General features: G+C 44.6%; 1 protein-coding gene across 1 annotated transcript in view; it reads left to right on the top strand.

Annotated features, from left to right (window-relative positions):
- Positions 1 to 202: 202 nt before the first annotated feature.
- pgk1 (phosphoglycerate kinase 1) overlaps positions 203 to 18,693 on the top strand; it is a 58,577-nt gene continuing 40,086 nt past the window's right edge. The window contains exons 1-4 of the mRNA XM_083639788.1: positions 203 to 347; positions 2,819 to 2,869; positions 3,642 to 3,797; positions 5,781 to 5,925. Coding sequence (XP_083495914.1) covers positions 283 to 347; positions 2,819 to 2,869; positions 3,642 to 3,797; positions 5,781 to 5,925 — 417 coding nt within the window. The 5' untranslated portion in view covers positions 203 to 282. The remainder of the gene's footprint in view (positions 348 to 2,818; positions 2,870 to 3,641; positions 3,798 to 5,780; positions 5,926 to 18,693) is intronic.

Below are 18,693 nucleotides of genomic sequence, written 5' to 3' on the forward strand. Positions count from 1 at the left end.
TATACTTTCGAGTTTGTATAAACGCCACACCACGGCGCCTCCGTCACAAAACGGACACCAACCGAGAGCCAACCCGATGCAGCGCTCATGGTACGCACGCGACCGCTCCACCAATCAGCTGCGGAGGGGCGTGTCAAGCCCCGCCCACTCGCCGTGCCTCCTCGCTGCGCTAAGGTCACTGCCATTCTGCATTCATTCACACACAGGCAGGCCAGGCAGCCGAGTGAGGGGAAGGGGACAGAAACACAGCAGGTGCAGGGAAACAACCAAGAAACGGTCGAAATGTCTCTTTCTAACAAACTCACCCTGGACAAGGTGGACGTCAACGGGAAGCGCGTCATCATGAGGTGAGTTTCTAGCTTCTTTTGGGACCAAAATGATGATGGCTGCCATCATGGGAAATGCGGTTATTAAGTAACAAGGACGTTACCAAACCCATTAGTACCGACAAGGAAGAGTCTACTCATGGGACACATGAAAAAACACAGCAGCTGCAGCTAGCCTAGCTAACACGTATTATGGTTATTATAACTGTGTGGATTCAGACCATGGATGAAAAGAACAGAGCCAGGCAGCAGAGGGCAGGAAGTGAACTTGTTGACTCACCATGTTACGTGCCTCTGAAGGGATGCTGCATGGATGGTGTGTCCACCCGCTATGCCGCATCTCAGCCTAGTTGACTCTGTTTGAATGACAAGAACATTATTTTAACCCAGTGGTTCTCAACGTGGGGTCCAAGGGACCACTAGGGGTCTTTCAGAGGCTTCGGGCCGTCCCCAGCAAATTCATCAATTATGAAATTATGAAACCCATTATCTAATTCACAAGAAGTTAACGTAATTAGAGAATGTAGAATGACTGTTTTGATAATAATTTCATTATCTCTCTTAGTCTGTTTTCAATACAGAGAGTCACAAAAGTTGGACAGAATCAAATCTATATTCTCAGATTTGGGTCATAGAGAAAAAAAAATCTCATCCAATGGTAGTCCCTGACCCTAATGTGGACTAAATGAGGGTGTTGATATGAAAAGGGTTGAGAATCTCTGTTCTGATAACGTTACATCCAACATATCATATCGCGCTGTACGTTACTTTTAAAAATGATATCGTGGTGATGCTACATTGATATTTTGTCAGCACAGCTTTCCATCAACCAGTTTTGTGCAGACTGCAGTCGGTGACCGGTGGAGCTTGGAAGTGCAGTTGAAACTGACACCGTCTTTGGAAATGTCAGAGGGCCATTTTGATGTGATGCAGCAGCAGACTGCATAGGGCAGAGTTCACCACAACACCGGCCCTAAGGTCACACTGCTTACCCTTAAAGGTCACATTCACTTTAGCTTGAGTTTGGTTCAGCACTGCAGAGAGGCTGTCAGACTAACAGCCCCACATCCCCACACGCCTGGGCCTGGCGCAGCATGCTGGGTGGTTGGTTAGTTAGTTAGTGGGTGTGTGGGTTAGTTGGGTAGTTTGTGCAGCAGAGACAGACAGAATCTGTCCAGCAGCAAGAGGACAAACCAGCCCCACTTCACACCAAATAGCTCACTTCAGCATCATTAGTTTCTTTAGCAGATTACAGTATTAGCTGCACAGACATTTCTCTGAGACTTGGAGATAGAAATAATCTGGCCATACTACTAGGCTAGCCTATAGCTATCTAGTGGCTCATTTCCACCACATATAACAGCACAGTACAGCTCTACTTTACCTGGTCTTACTCGTCTCTACTTTTCTTTTTTTTTAAGTATGTTTATTCAGTTTTTAGTTATCAGAGGGGCAAACAGTCAGTGTTGAATGGGATAACACATAATATGCCCTCTGTCTACTCGTCTCTACTTGATATAGACTGCTTCCATAGCAAGTTTACTCGCCTCACCCACACCTGGACGTCAGAGCGACCGCATATCTGCCCTCCGCCCATAGCCCAAGTAGGCTATAACGTATAACGTTAAAATTAAATCCATACACGGAACTTTTAAATTGGTTATGAAATACTGGTGCCTCTAAATGACCTACAGTGTACATGGGCAAATGTGACAATCGGCCAGGAGAATGGATATGACTTTGTTGTTATTCAAACTCATGCATGCGCTGCGCGAGGGACGGGAGTTACGCTACGGGGAGAAGGGAAGCCACTTCCCCGGCGGAAACTCACCAGGCAAGACCGCGGCTTCGCTAAACCCCCGCCTCCGGCCTAGCGGAGCTGACGTAGCACACAACTACAAAGGGCTTCCCGAGGAGCGGACTTTTTCTCTCTCAAAACAATTGAAAACCACCGTCATGTTAAAGCTGAGCAAGGAGATTGATTTTATTTCACCAGAGCTGAAGGCAGCAACACAAAAGACTGATGAAAATAACAGAAGAGAAGGTAAGCCCCACTAAACCGGTATCCAGCATTGACAGTAGATACAGTAAACACGATTCTGCCTGACCAATCAGTCGTCTGCAGTGTTTTCACGTCACCGTATGATACCGGCTGGAACCTCAACAAAGCAGGGACCAAAACTAGCACGACTCAACCCAGACTCAACCCGGGCTGTCCAGGTTTTTGATCGGTGGAATGAGACAAAAAAGCGAGACGAGCTGGGCGGGGCCGCGCTGATACCAGATAAAAGACTGGGGGGACATAAATCACTAGCACTGTAATGCCATAGTTGTAACACGTAAGTTAGGTTACATCAGAGATCTCGGTGTCCTGCTTTGTCTGATAAAAGTTCTGTAACACGTAAGTTAGGTTACATCAGAGATCTCAGTGTCCTGCTTTGTCTGATGAAAGTTCTGTAACACGTAATGCTGTGTGTCTTTGTCTCCTGCAGGGTTGACTTCAATGTGCCAATGAAGGACAAGCATATCACAAACAACCAGAGGTAAAGTTCGAGTTCTGTCCACTTTCCTCACTCCTGCAACATCTTTTGTGTTCTCACCATGTTCAAATCTCAGCTGCTATCAGTCTGAAAGTAGTTTGGACACACCATAACATTGTTCTTTTTTTAGATTCATCAAAACTATGAAATAACACAAATGGAATTATGCAGCGACCAAAAAAGTGAAACAAATCCAAACTATCTTCTATTTTAGATGGTGTTTAAAGTAGCCGCTCTTTGCCTTGAGGGAAACACAAAGGCTTTGGAAAGAAATTTAATTTCTGTTTAAGCAGAACTTGAAGCCTTTAGATCACAATGCCTTTAAGCGAATGAAAACGGTGTATTCAATAGGTGGGTCCAAACTTTTTGACTGGTAGAATACACTAAACCTGTAACCTAATAACTAAACCACAAAATAAATGAGAGAGTATCTTCTCACTTCTCGAAATGATGCAAAAACACCAGAGATCCAAATTAGTGATCAGTTTGTGTGGATGTGACCTCATCTCTACCTCTCTGGTTGTTAGCTGACCTCTCATGCTGGTTGTCTGTGTGTCTGTCTGTCTGTCTGTCTGTCTGTCTGTCTGTCTGTCTGTGTGTCTGTCTGTCTGTCTGTCTGTCTGTCTGTCTGTCTGTCTGCCTGTCTGCCTGCCTGTCTGTCTGTCTGTCTGTCTGCCTGTCTGCATGTCTGTCTGTCTGTCTGTCTGTCTGCCTGCCTGCCTGCCTGCCTGTCTGCCTGCCTGTCTGTCTGTCTGTCTGTCTGTCTGTCTGTCAGGATCAAGGCAGCTGTCCCGACCATCAAGCACTGCCTGGAGCACGGGGCCAAGGCTGTGGTGCTGATGAGCCACCTGGGTCGTCCTGATGGTAGCCCCATGCCCGACAAATACTCCCTGGAGCCCGTCGCCGCTGAGCTCAAGACCCTGCTGGGCAAGTGAGTTACTGCACCCCCCCCCTCCCCCCACACACACACACACACACACACACACACACACACACACAGTTTCTCCTCTGTTTCCACAATTTAGTTCAGCTTATTTTGTATTAAACTGGACACAGTGTTGTAGTCAAGTTACTATGGCTACATTCACACAGCAAACCTTAGTGTTCAATTCAGATTTTTTTGCTCAGATCAGATTTTTCGTGCGGCTGTTCACCCTGAAGTGACCCACATGTGCAAAATAACTATAATGTCACACGCAGCGCGCTGCTGTTGTACGTAAACCCGGGAGAAGACAGCAATAAACATGGCGGTAGCTGACGGTGTTGTTTACAGTTTCATTTATAAGTTATTGTGTATCTCAAGTCCCACTCGAGTCTCAAGTCCCCAGTGTTCGAGTCCAAGTCACCAAAGAAGAGTCAGAGTCGAGTCCACATTACCTGAGACTGAGTCCGGTTCCGAGTCCAGAGTTACTGAATGTGAATCCACATGTAAGTGAAACACACGTGCCGGCCCTTGCATTAAATTGAATAATGTCACGGTATTAATATAGCTATCAATGTGCGTCCTGGAAGCTCACCTGGTAGCATGCGTACCATGGAAGCTCAGTCCTTTGCGCGGCCGACGCAGGATCGAATCCGACCCACATGCGGTCTGAGATGGCGAATTAGGAAAATATGGTGGGTGCGGGCGGGGCAGGCTCAGAACGTGACAAAGCAACATTATTAAATAATTTAGAATTAGAGCAGTGTAAATGATCAACCAAAGTCTCTTGCACACCTGAGAAGTCTTGTGGCAGGTGCGTAGGTGGAGTAGAATCACTTCAATCAATAATGGACACCCGCAACTGTCTTCACTTGCTCAAAATTGGAAAATGTAATACACCTTTCGGTACAAGACCTTTTTCAATTATATAAAGTATATATACTTGAAAAAGGTTTTTTAATTTTTTTAAATTGTATTATTATTATTGTTGTTGATGTGTTGATGTGTTTTTTTGGGAGCTGCTGTGTGACCATCACCTGTCTGTGATTCAGCTTACTTGCCACTGACAAATGCACAGTGAAGAAGGGCAAAGGCAATAAAAACTGAAAAAGTTATTTGAGTGCTGTCCTGGATCAATTCCTTTCTGTTAATATTACATTTTTCACATGTGCCCCTAATTCTCTTCCGCAGTGAAGTGATAAAGTGAACACAAAGAAGAAGTAAATGAACGTTTTTGTGCAGAAGATATGACAAAAACAAGGTGCTCACCTCCATTGAAAGAAACAGACAAATGAAAAAAACAAAAACAAGACTGCGTCAAGATTCAAGATATTTATTTTCACTCCGTTGTACAAGTACACGTTATGCTAGGGGGCTCCATTACAAGACATAGTGCAAGTACAGTAGGTACATAGTCACAATAGTAATACTTATGTATGCCAATAAGGCAAACGGTGGGGGGGCTATAGAGAAGCAATAAAATAGAAGAAATAATTAAATAGCACCACTTGTCAGTGGAAAACCTAGAATATGGCTGGACCATGTGTGATGTGTTATGCTAACACGAAGTCTGATTAATAGATGAATGTTGAGCTTTGTCGTGACTCGTAACCCGGTAAATTGAAAAACTTTTCCAATCCGGCCAGGCCTGCTACCGTTAGCAGCTAGCAATCTGTAGCGAATGGTTAGCAACTAGCAATCCGTAGCCAATGATGCTTTATACACAAGCCGTCTCTGCTGTAGCTATGACTCACAGTTGCGCTGTGCAAACGAAACAAGCTTACGCCACGCCGTGTATCACATGCCACGGCCGACCAATCAGTCAGCGAGATTCGCGTTTATAGGGCTGTCCCGCTGTTGCAAACTGTGTTTCCAGGGACTTGACCTATCAAACTGTGTTTCCAGGGACTTGACCTATCAAACTGTGTTTCCAGGGACTTGACCTATCAAACTGTGTTTCCAGGGACTTGACCTATCAAACTGTGTTTCCAGGGATGTGACCTTCCTGAAGGACTGTGTGGGCCCAGAGGTGGAGGCCGCCTGCGCCAACCCAGCCTCCGGCTCCGTCATCCTGCTGGAGAACCTCCGCTTCCACGTGGCCGAGGAGGGCAAGGGCAAGGACGCCTCCGGGAACAAGGTTGGCAACATGTAATCTCCATATAAAATGTTCATGTAAATGTCCATGTTAGATGTCAAGTTAAAGTCCTTTAAAGCGCAAATTATGCTCACGCGAAATCGCCGGCGCTGACTGCGCCGCGGGGGTCACCGCAGCTGGGCGTCCTATCGGCGCAGCTCGGCGGAGGGGGCGTGCAGCTCCTCGAAAATGTGACTCCGCGGCGTCAACTCCTTGTTGTGAGGAATGAGGAAATGCCATTTCCTCATTTAACAGTGCTTGTCCCTCATCTAGCAAAGCCTTCTGCAGGCTCACCGGAATGAGTTTTGAAATGGAGGGACAATAAAATGTCCCCCCACTGACATGATTGCAAGTTCTTGGTAAACGACACGATAACGTTTTGGACGTGTACCGCAGCCAACGCGCCGAGTTACGTTTGAGTATGCACAGGCTGCGCAGAACCTTGTCAGCGCCTTTAGTGTCCGTTGGATAATGTCCATGGGGGGGAGACAAAAGTCCTGATTTGTGGGGGCATGAAATATATTAATGTCTAAGCTTTATTATTATGGCTGCACCTCAGCCCAGTTTACAATTAGCATCCCACGCTAGCGCCACCTAGTTGTGACATTACATTCCTTTCCCTACGTGAATGCATTTGTACTTGTGAGCTCAACTAGTTATTTAGGGGCAAAAGCAACTTACAGGTCTTTATCTTCTTGGTCTTCTCCCGCTGTCTGTTCCGGTGTGGACCTGAAACCTCGGCGCAGTAAGCTTGGCGTTGCACAGCCCTGCGGCTCGGCTTCTGGCTTGGACCAGTTCCAGACTTCGTTGTGTGCTGGCTTTGTCGTTAAGAAGGTGTTTGACACTCCCATGTCCCAAATGTGAAGATGATGGGCCTTGCATGTCTGGTGTCGGGGTTATGGAAGTGTTTATCATAGTCTGTGGCTTAGCGTCCAATAGACGACAGACAACAGCTAAGGTCAGCTACCATCAGTTCAGATAGCAGCCACTAACGATGCCATGAGCTGCGCTACTCTCCAGTGCATGCGTCTTCTCAATGTCCACACACACAGACAGTCGCCTCTTGGGTCCCGACAGCTCCATGTGCGTTCCAAACAATTCTAGTTGTATTGTCATCATAGCAGCCGGTTAGCTCATAGCAGCCGACTGCGTTCGCTCATAGCAGCCGGTTAGCTCATAGCAGCCGACTGTGTTCGCTCATAGCAGCCAGTTAGCTCATAGCAGCCGACTGCGTTCGCTCATAGCAGCCGGTTAGCTCATAGCAGCCGGTTAGCTCATAGCAGCCGGTTAGCTCATAGCAGCCGACTGCATTCGCTCATAGCAGCCGGTTAGCTCATAGCAGCCGACTGCATTCGCTCATAGCAGCCGGTTAGCTCATAGCAGCCGGTTAGCTCATAGCAGCCAGTTAGCTCATAGCAGCCGGTTAGCTCATAGCAGCCGACTGCGTTCGCTCATAGCAGCCGGTTAGCTCATAGCAGCCGGTTAGCTCATAGCAGCCGACTGCGTTAGCTCATAGCAGCCGCACCGTCTTGCCTTTCATCTCTCTGTCTCAATAAAATGGAGAAACATCACCTTAACTCCGGATGCGTTTGTCAGTCTCACCCTACAGCTGCTCTATACCTCCACCAAGCGCTAAATGTAAAGCGAAACCCTAATAAATACTTACCGTAAATTCCGGACTATAAGCCGCGGCTTTTTTCCCGTTTTTTGGCCTTTTTTGGCCCCTGCGGCTTATATAACGGTGCGGCTTATCTATGGATTTTTTCCAAAAAAAAAAAAAAAAACTCTCTTTTTTAGCACTCTTTCTAACTATAAATCCACTTCTGTTTTAATTTCCTCTCTTGCCCTCTTTTCACCACACCGCGGACACTGTGTGCACTGTAAAAAACAACACAGGTGGTGTTGTGTTATGTTGTTTTGTTGAAATGTTAATAAATGGGAGCTTCCTCAAACAGCCATCTCTTTCCCGACAATCCCCTCTGTGCATGAACCCTTACATATATTAATTAAACATTAAAACACAAAAAAAAAAAAAAATACCATTAAAACACCCGCGGCTTATAGTCCGGTGCGGCTTATATATGTAAAAAAACAGTCAACTTTGCAGGTGCGGCTTATACACCGGTGCGCCTTATAGTCCGGAATTTACGGTACACCCTTTTCTCCTCCAACGTGCATCACTTAAATTACATTATTTTGAAAGTTTTACCCGGAAGTTAACGGGAAGTTAACCGGGCATCCGTTAATGTCGAGCCCTGAACTTGTACCCCGTTGTAAAGGTGACTAATCAGGCTTTCCAACGATATAAAATACAATACCAATTGGTATTATTAAAGGGGAGAAATAATCAAGTCGAGTTTAGTTGTAAATAAGATATTTGATCAAAAAAATATTTTTCCAACCACAAATGTAGCTATTATTACATCAACAAACTTCACATGTAGCTTTAGCTAATCACTCCCTGCTAACATGAGCTCCTGTTGCCAAGTCTCACGAGAGTGTGTCCCTGAGAAAGAGACAGGTCTTGAACAAAGTAAATTGTCTCCTGATCTGTCTGTCTGAAAAATGCCATTTTAGTGTCAGAATGTTCAGACGATATGTGGCTTGTGGGAAATGGGCCAAATATTTACTTTGATGACTATTGGGGCGAAAGAATCAGTCATAATCTGAGATCACGTTCACTCCTCCCATTGACTCCAATATACAGTACACAGGACCAGTGGCAAAACCCACGTGGCACAGATACAGGAAGTGACTGGAAATTGAAGTGTTTCTATAGGCTCGTTTGAGTTGACTGCCGCCTCGCCTGGAAAGCAGACGAGAGCACCCGAGCGTAGTCAGGCGAGGCGTCAACAAGTCGAACACCCCCGCAGCACACTCACTGCTGCTTTTCTTCTACAGTTTTCTTTAACAGCGGTTTGTAAACAAAGTAAAACGTGCATTAGCGCCACCCACACTCACTGCTCAAATGACCCAGCCCTTCAGATTACTTATTTTTATTTTTATGTAGGCATTACAGGTGGTATTTATGTAAAATATGAAGTGACAGCTTGGAATAGATGTAAAATTGAAGTTTCTACACTTCACTGTGGGTTTGTGATGCACCTGTGTTGAACCAATGGGCGCTCAGCTTGATGCGTTTCTCGTCATCCTCTGTCGCCCGCCTCGCTCTCACGAGAGTCCCGTGGCTCACGCAGTCGGGCAGGCGGAGCAAGTCGGACAACTTTTCTAACCATCATGCAACGGGGCAAGCAAGGCGCTGGTCGAATCTGCGCAGAATTTGCTCATCTCAAACGAGCCTTATATTGAAAAGTCAGAGACTGCACAGTCACAGTCTGATGATGTCAGCATGGGCAGAGCTGCAGAGGCACTGCACAGTGTCTGACCTCAAAACTCCTGTGGGCGAAGATGGTCTCTGTGTGCAGCACAGTGTCAGAGGAAACACAGGAAGGAGATCCAAAAGATACTCCCAATCTCCGATAAGATAAAGAACTCCTGGGACTTCAGTATTAGACTTCAATGCAAAAAATGCAATACTAAAAAAAAAATCAACAACAATATCACAGTAAAAGAGGCCAAATCATGCTGCAGTGTGTTGCGGCACTCAACTTCGACAGCTTTATAGGTACTTTTTCTCAGGGGGTTGCGTTGTCACTTGCATCTTTGTTTTCATCAGCTCTGTAAATGAAATCAGCTGCGCTGGAACTACTTTTAAGTAGGGGGTGCTGCAAGGAAGGGACCAAGAAAATGTGAAGTTTTTTGGACTTTTAGCCATATTTAGAGGAATATTTAATTTTAAATTAACATTAGGATTATACTGTTGTGATGTTATTATCAGTATCTTCTCCTCTTCTCTGCAGCATTACTCAATTTACCTTCAGGAATCAGGGACAGTGATAGCCTACCTCAGCTTGCTTTGCCCGGGGGCCACTTTCGTGAAATGATAGAAGGCCAGGGGCCAGTTAATAAACAAACAATATACAATTTTCTGTTGCGGATTGTAGGTTTTTGGGGTGTCAGCTGGAGTTTAGTCTGACAATGTTGTGCACACCGGATAGTTAGTTAGGTTAAGTTAGTTAGGTTAAGTACATACAAAAATGCCTGGGTAGCAAGCAGACGGCGGTATTTGACAATTTAGCAGCTAAATCATATATTATTATTATTATTAAAAAAAAAAAAATTCATATTTTAAATTTTTATAGAACACAAACAAGACAAAACAGACAAACAGGCTCAGACACAGAGGAAAGAAAGAAAAAACAAAACAAAACAATATAATCAACATTACAAAGTGGTGCCGCCAGCTACCTAAGGTGCTTATGTTCTTGTAAACGGTATACTCGGGATTCCACCCAAGGGGTCCATGGGAAGCCAGCCGGGCGAGTCACCCGTCACCCCTAGCCTCGTTAAGGTAGACCAAAAACGGGTCCCAGATAGTCACAAACTTTCTAATTGTATTGGTTCTCAGGAACCTAAGTCTCTCCATGCGTATAACAGAGGTCATGTCCGTCAACCACAACTGGAAAGAGGGTGGAGAGGGAGATTTCCATTCCTTCAGAATTTGTTTTTTGGCAACAGTTGTCCCCAGTGTCAGAGATTGTTGCACAGCTGTAGGAAAATTCAGAGAGGACTCTGAGCAGCCGAAGATGGCGAGTTCTGCCTCCGGCTGAAGGGCCACCCCGTAGGCCTTAGAGTACCAGTCAAATATTCTGGCCCAGAATCCCGTCAGTGAAGGGCAGAACCAGAAGGCATGAGACAGTGTGCCCTCCGACACTTGACACCTTTCACACAGTGGTGAGATAGTAGGATAAATCTTGTGTAATTTCTGCTTAGATTAGTGGAGACGGTGAGCGACTTTAAATTGAATCAGCTGATGTCTGCTATTAACTGAGCAGAGTTGTACAACCGACAGGCTCCTTTCCCATATAATGGCAGATAATTCAGTACCAAGTTCTTCCTGCCATGCCTCTCTAATCCTCTCAGTAGAGGCCATGGTACAATCATCAAATAGACACACAAATCTAGAGATGAGGTGCTTGGAGTGAGGAGGGCTCAGCAAAACATCAAAAAGAGCATGTTCATTTGGGAGCGCATCAAAGGCCTGAATCTTGGATCTAACATAGTTTCTGATTTGTAGGAATCTGAGCCAGTCCGTGCCTGGCAACTCAAACTTCCCCTTCAGTAAATCAAAGGATGCAAAATGACCATCTATATATAGGTCTTTGATGGAAGCCAGACCCCTCTCACTCCAGGCATGGTAGTTTCTATCTGACCAGGGAGGCAAAAAAGAGTGATTCAAACAAATTGGAGTGTGGATGGAAACATCTGGTAGACTCAAAACTTTCCTAACTTGGTTTAGAATTCTGAGGGAGTTTCTCACAACAAAACCCAAATCTTTAAGAGTCCCCGGCCTCTCTAGCTTAGAAAATAAGATGGCTGGCAGAGAAGAGTTGGCAATAGAGCTAGCCTCCATTTTCAGCCACAAGGGGGCCCCAAAAGCTAAATTGTCAGGGGTCCCTTGCCGCCAAAACATTAGAGTTCTAACATTGGCAGCCCAGTAGTAGTGCCTAAACACTGGTAAGGCCAGCCCCCCTTCAGACTTGGGTTTCTGCAAGTGAATTTTCGAAATTCTATGATTTTTATAATTCCAGATATAGGACAGAATTATTGAGTCCAGTTCTTTGAAAAAAGCTGATGTAAGGAAGATGGGGAGGTTTTGACATAGATAGAGGAACCTGGGAAGTGAAACCATCTTAACTGAGTTTATACGGCCAATCATAGACAAGGGCAAGATTTTCCAGTTTTCTATACATTGTTTAAGTCTTAAAACAAAATCACCAAAATTCAACTTAAATATTAATGTAGGATCTCTAGGTATGGTCAGGCCAAGATAGGTGAGGTGGTCTTTTGCCAATTTGAATGGGAGATTTTCCAGGAAACCGGGAGTGAAGACATCAGAGAGAGGCATGAAGTCACTCTTTGTCCAGTTAATTGTGTATCCGGACAGCTTACCGAAGGAGGTGATTAATTCTAGGAGAAGGGGGATCGATTTCTCTGAGTTGTGCAGGTATATTATTAAATCATATATTATTGAAAGATATTCCATATTCCAGACTGAAATGCTGTAACAGAAGTGGAGTATTGGCCAGAATGACATGAACATTTGAACATTTATTCAGCGGGTATCTTGCATGTTGCGTTCAGTTGCACTGTTAACACATTGACTGCCAGCCGTTTTTTTCTTGCTGTAGGTAGCTTCTGCCAAGCCGTTTTTTGAGGATTGTGGCTCATTTTACAAGAGCCGAGGATTATTTTCTGCTTGGAGTTTGTGAACATACAATATCTCAAAAGTACTAATAGAATGTGTACTTTCTCTGTCTAAAAGAGTTAGTTTGTAGAGTTAGTAGTTATGTAAGCATTAGCAGTTGAATACAGCATGGTTTTAGCGTCAGAAAAAATATTCAGAGATAAACGGCTTTTTGTGAAATTCGATAGAACTGTCACTTTAACCATTCATTTTTGGCATCAGTAAGACCTAAACAATAGTTTTGAACAGTAATTTCCTCCATAACAGCAGTAAACTTCCCTCTGCTCAACTCCTCCCTCCTGTGGGCGTTCTTTTTGGCTGCAGCGCCATGTCACAAGCACTTTCCTACCTTTGCAAATGCACTTTCTCATACTCTCGACCTCTCAAATAAATTTCTGAATAGAAATTAAATTACTCTAAATTATAGCGAAAAAGAAACAAAAAAGAATGGGTTGAAAATCCCATTCTAAAAGCCTTTTAGAATGGGATTTGTTTCCAATTTGGTGTCGGACTAGGGGGCAGTCCCCGCTTGTCACCAGTTTGCTTTGCTGCTGCTGTGCGGGTGTGAGCCTGTCTGTGCGGCCGCTCTTTGAGGAAGTCTGGTTAGACTCGCTCGCTTCTTGGAGTTTTGGTTGAGCGCTTTGATGAAGCTTTTGCGATTCTGGTCATATTTATGCTGCGTGTTTCAAAGTGTGTCCCACCCGCAATCCACTATGCAAATCTGCAATCCCGCACCGCCAGCAATCAGCGCGAAATGAAAGCGCCTTCGCCAATCCACCTTCATGAGAATGGCTTCAGTCACACTGCTTTTTGCTTGCCTTCCTCTAGTCAGGAAAGCACTGTCACCACTTAGTGGGTCGGTGGAATGGGTTGTACACGTTGTACACGTCCAATACCTATATAAGATATGTAAAAGGGTTAGATGCACAACCCCCCGTTAAAAAAAAAAAATCGATGCCAAAAACGTGTTTACACGTTGTTGGCAGTCAACAGCTGGATTCTGAAAACGTGTTTACACGTTGTTGGCAGTGAATGTGTTAAAAAAAAAAAAAAAAAAATGCAATTCCATCGGCCCGCGGGCTGCAAGTTGGGTATCACTGGCCTACATGCTATTCCTCCTATCTTCTCTTTCTTTCTTTGTCAGTCTTGTCATCTCGTATCTCTTTCTCTTCACAAAGATGGGATTTGACTGGCAGAGTCGTCATTTTTGTCTCCGACTCCGTGAACAAAGTAAACAGCTATGTAAACACTAGGGGTGCACCGATCACGTTTTTTGCCACCGATTGCCGATCACCTATGAGAAATATCTGCCCAACCGATCATCGACCGATCACCGATATATAGATATATATATATCTATATATCTATATATAGATATAGATATAGATATATATAGATATATATAGATATATACCGTAAATTCCGGACTATAAGACGCACCGGTCTATAAGCCGCACCTTCAAAGGTGACTATTTTTTTCTTCTATAAGCCGCACCGGACTATAAGCCGCGGGTGTTTTGATGTTTAATTACCATATGTAAGGCTTCGTGCACAGAGGGGATTGTCGGGAAATAGATGGCTGTTTGGGGAAGCTCCCATTTATTAACATTTCAACAAAACAAAAGTCAGGTCACTAATCCCCAGACAAAATCACACATTGTGGTATTTTTTGTTTTTTTTACAGTGCACACAGTGTCCGCGGTGTGGTGAAAAGAGGGCAAGAGAGGAAATTAAAACAGAAGTGGATTTATAGTTAGAAAGAGTGCTAAAGAAGAGAGAATTCCGTTTTTTATTTTTTTATTTTAGTTACTCACAGTACTATTGACCAGTCCAACTCAAAAGATATTCGGCAGTTTCACTTTGAGCTCTTGTTCCGCCGCTGTCCATCAATGGTTATGACGAGTCTCGCTGGGTACAGTACGCCAAAGCGATATCCATTGACTCGATGATGCTGTTGTATGTTGCGCGTTTCTGTTGCACCAACGCGGACGGTGAGGGGCTTCTTCCCCGCAGCCTGGAGGATGAGTTGACGGTCGGGCCAGCGGAGTAGGCAGATGAAGATGGCCCTCGGTGGCAGGCCGGGGTCTGGACGTGGCCGAGGCGCCCGGTGTGCGGGAGAAAGGAGGAGGAGGAGAAACCGCCACCTCCACAGCCAGCCACCTCACACACCCCAACTGTTTAATAGTGCCCGGCTCGCATGCCTCTCGGTCGGCTGGCCGGACAATATGCACCCCGCTGCAGCAGCAGGCAGCTTCGGGAGGTTTTCTCACTGTGTTCGGGACTTCGGCTCTAACTCGGCCAGATGGCTGGACACGAGTGAAACTCTTCACGGTTGCATTATTTTCTTTAGTGAGTGAGTGGATGGACTTCTGCACGTTTTCAAACTTGTTTTCAAGCTGCTCAAAACCTCTGAGCGATGTCGGACTTAATCGATAGTGTTTCACGGAGTAAAAGTTTAGCCCAAGCGGTGTATCTCCAGCCTCCAGCAGGTGAGTCATTTCCTCATTCATGGCGTGATTGCTTCGTCTTTTTCTTTCTGCTTACCTGTGTTGTGTTATGTTATGTTATGTTATGTTGTTAAAAGAGGGCAAGAGAGGAAATTAAAACAGAAGTGGATTTATAGTTAGAAAGAGTGCTAAAAAAGAGAGATTTTTTTTTTTTTTTTGGAAAAAATCCATAGATAAGACGCACCGTTATATAAGCCGCAGGGGGCAAAAAAGGCCAAAAAACGGGAAAAAAGCCGCGGCTTATAGTCCGGAATTTACGGTATACAGTATATATAGATTTTTTTTTTTTTTTTTTTTTTAGCAGCTATAGCAGTCTATTATAGAACAGTTCATTTTACATAGAGGCCTACATTTCATGCATCAAATTGAAAGTGCAGCACATTTTCTTTTTTTTCTACATCAATATTTTATACTGTGTAGGCTAAAGGAAACCGCCAACATGATTTTTTGTGTGTGAGATAATTGGAGCACAAGACTGTGTTGAACTAAATGGCTAGTAGTTCAGTCCAGTTCCCTCAGTTCAGTTTATAAAGGAACAAAAAAATTCCACTTCGGGATTTCCATGTTACCAGTTCAATGCAGTTCAGTTCACTCAACAAAAATACTCCATTCCGGGATTCCTGTTACACAAGAAAAATAACTTTGACCCAAGGAAACTATTTTATCGATTTATAAGCTAAAGCGGCTAAAGCTAACCGGAGCTACTAACTTTACGAGGATACACGCAAATATGGATCAAACACGGACTTAACAGCATGCAAATGCCTCGGTAGGCGGGAGGACTGGAGGTAACTTCTCTGCTGAGTCTGCTCTAATCACCAGCTGATTTGTGTGATTCAAAGACGCAAGGGGTGTGTTGACAGTCTGGTGTGGTGTGGAGGTGAGTACTGACGAAAGCAAAGCGTGTGCTTTGCAACACGCCTCCGTATATAACCCCCCCACTAAAAACATGCAGAAGATCAGATCGTCATCGTCATCCGACCAGTGACGACAACATCCGAAGTTGGTCCCCGGGCGCTGTACGAGAAAGCGACCACTGCTCCTGGCCTGCCCCTCGGAGGAAAGGACATGCCTGGATGGGTTAAATGTAGAAGACACTTTTCACCGGCCACCGTCAGCATGAGTGTGTTGTGGCCGCATGCATGTATTGTGGTGTTCGTGTGACAATAAAAGATGGGCTTGTCCGTTACGAGAGTTTTTTTTTAAAGGTCCCAATTCGTGCAGCTGTAACCTCTTAAAAACGTGTGTCTCTGGTCCATAAAACATGATTCTGGATTAATCTGTCGAAAATATAGCAACCCCGTTTGTTGTGACGGAGTTCTCACTTCCTCATCTGGTCGCTTCCCAAGAATGGCCTGTTTCTATAATATATTCAGAACTAACAGTTCCCATTGGCCGCTGAGGGAGAGCCCGCCCCAGGCTCCCAGCGGCCAATCAGATTAGCGTCTGTGGACCAGCATGCTAGGTTGCGAGTTATCGTTAACTTAACGGTACTACGCTAAAGAGGACATCTCAAAATGCCTAGACTTACCGAATGCACCTCTGCAGTTGCTGGATCACGTACAGTTGGCGTCGCTCCAGCTAGAAGTGTTAATTTTGTGGCTATAGACTAAATGGTGCAGGTAGCTTGTGTGAGAGGGACCCGCGCAGTATGCAGGAGGAAGCTAGTGACGTCGAAATTCCCCCAGATTCCCCTCTGGGCAAACAACGCGTTTGGGGGTGTGGCTTGGAGGAGACTGCAGGGGGACGCTGGATAGGGACAAATCCAACTGTGGCAGTTCTGAGCGTGTGACCACTCATTACAGGGAGGGCTGACAGCAGTATATATGCATTTACAAGTAAAAACAGCTTTTGCACGGAATGGGACCTTTAATAAACGTTAGAGCACAATATGAAAGTTAAACGATAGACATTGAAGACATGAAAATGGGCTGCCTCATGTTTCTCACATGCAGCATGATCAGCTATGCACTCGGCGACAATAAAGTAATATCTGCAATCAGCAGATCGCATATTTGAGGTCAAAATCGGCCGATACAGATTGCGTGCCGATCGATCTGTGCACCCCTAGTAAACACTAGTTTCAAACTTTCTAAGTAAACTAAACTTCAGCATTTCCCGGAGTGCACGCTTCACATTGTGTGGATCCTATTTTTACCCAAGAACCACTGCGTTGAGCAAAGATCATCTATGGACAAGATATCCACTACACAGCACAGAATCATGCACAGAATCACAGTAGAGCCAAATCCAACAATTTCGAAAATTCCATCTCTTTCCACCAGGGTGTGCTGCAGCACCCTCAGCACCCACCTTCCCGCGCCCTTGAATGAAATTGGTTCTAGAATGCAGCTAGTCTAAAAACACAGGTAGTTCTGGAATTCAGTAAGCCCTAAATAAGTTCTGCAACTCTATGAAGAAGGTTCTAGAACTGTAGCCAGCCTATGAAGAAGGTTCTAGAACGGCAGTAAACCCCAAATATGTTCTAGAACGCTGTAGGGATGGGGCCGATCCGGTATCGGGTGTCGATATTGGCACTAATTCATGGATCGGATCGGAATCGTTTTTGTTGTTGTTGTTGCAATTCCGGCGCTGGCCGTAATTTGCCCATGTATAATAGTATCCTTCTTTGCCTTGTATATTTTCTTAATTTTGTCTGCTTTTTTCAAGGTATAATTTAAAAAAAATCTTTAATTGGCCAAATCTTTGCCTATACTGTATATTCAAGAAAAATATTGGTATCGGCATAATATCGGTATCGGCAGATATCCAAATTCAGGTATCGGAATCGGATCGGAAGTGAAAAAATGTGGATCGGTGCATCCCTAGAACGCTGTGAGCCTGAAAACGTTTTTTTGCACATGTATTGGATGTAAAAAAAAACAAGGCCAGGTCGAAACCTGGCATAGGGCCGGTGTGCTCAGTAAAGTGCAGAACTCTGCCAAGGTGTAGAGTCATTTGTGTTCAGTCTAAAATTTTGGCCCCTTGAAACCAGATTAGAGGACCATTTACATTAAGATTAGACTGTTTTTCAGTCTTAACCATCAATTTGCTGAGTGAGTGGCACTGCTCTTGCCCAGATGTAGCCATATAGGTAAAACACTAATATTTTCTGACTCCCCTCCACCACCACCTGCTGATGTCTATATTATTTAACCATCTCATTCTCTTTAACAGTCCAACATAAAATCTATCAAATAAAATTAAAGCAAGAGCTTGTCCTCAAATAAAATGAATATAGTGCAATTCAAAATAAAATAGTAGAATAAATTAAATTCAAGTCACTTTCAGGAGGAATACCAAAAACCTTGTGCAATGTCAACTGAGTTTAGCAGCAGTCCAACATAAAATCATCATCTTACAGTACAATGGTGTGCAATTTACAGTAACAGTGCTCTTAATTTTGGAGAAAGACAAAATGCTCCATGTAAGATGGTCACACACTGGACTGTACACACATCATCCAGACACAAGACTGTTAGTAGCATCCACACCCAACATGGGTCCATGTGAAAGGATGGGAATGCCCACTGGAAGCATGTGTGTGTTTGTGGCCGTCCGTGCATGTGTTGATGTGTAATCGTGTGACAATAAAGACGGGCTTGTCCGTCTGAAATCGTGGAATCGACTGGAATGAGGCACGCGACCCAGTGTTGCCAGATGGCAAATGTTGAATTATCGTACCAGAGGGTCAAAATTATCGTTGTTGGAGTGAAATTATCGTACGCCCCCTCGCCTATGTCGGGGGAGCTGCGGCTGATCACAGGCTACTTTTTGGACTTGGCATGATTTTTCAACACTGTGATCTCAGCCTGCGTTGCAACAACAACAAAACACCCTGCACGTATTGGCTGCAAATATGTTGTTTGAAGAGATGATTGTATAAACAGATAGAGTGATAGACGTAGGATTCGTCTAAGTGTCACAAAATGATGAAATTATCGTACATTTGGGGGA

Source organism: Poromitra crassiceps, assembly GCF_964638095.1.
Source record: "Poromitra crassiceps genome assembly, chromosome: 1".
Taxonomy (NCBI): Eukaryota; Metazoa; Chordata; class Actinopteri; order Beryciformes; family Melamphaidae; genus Poromitra; species Poromitra crassiceps.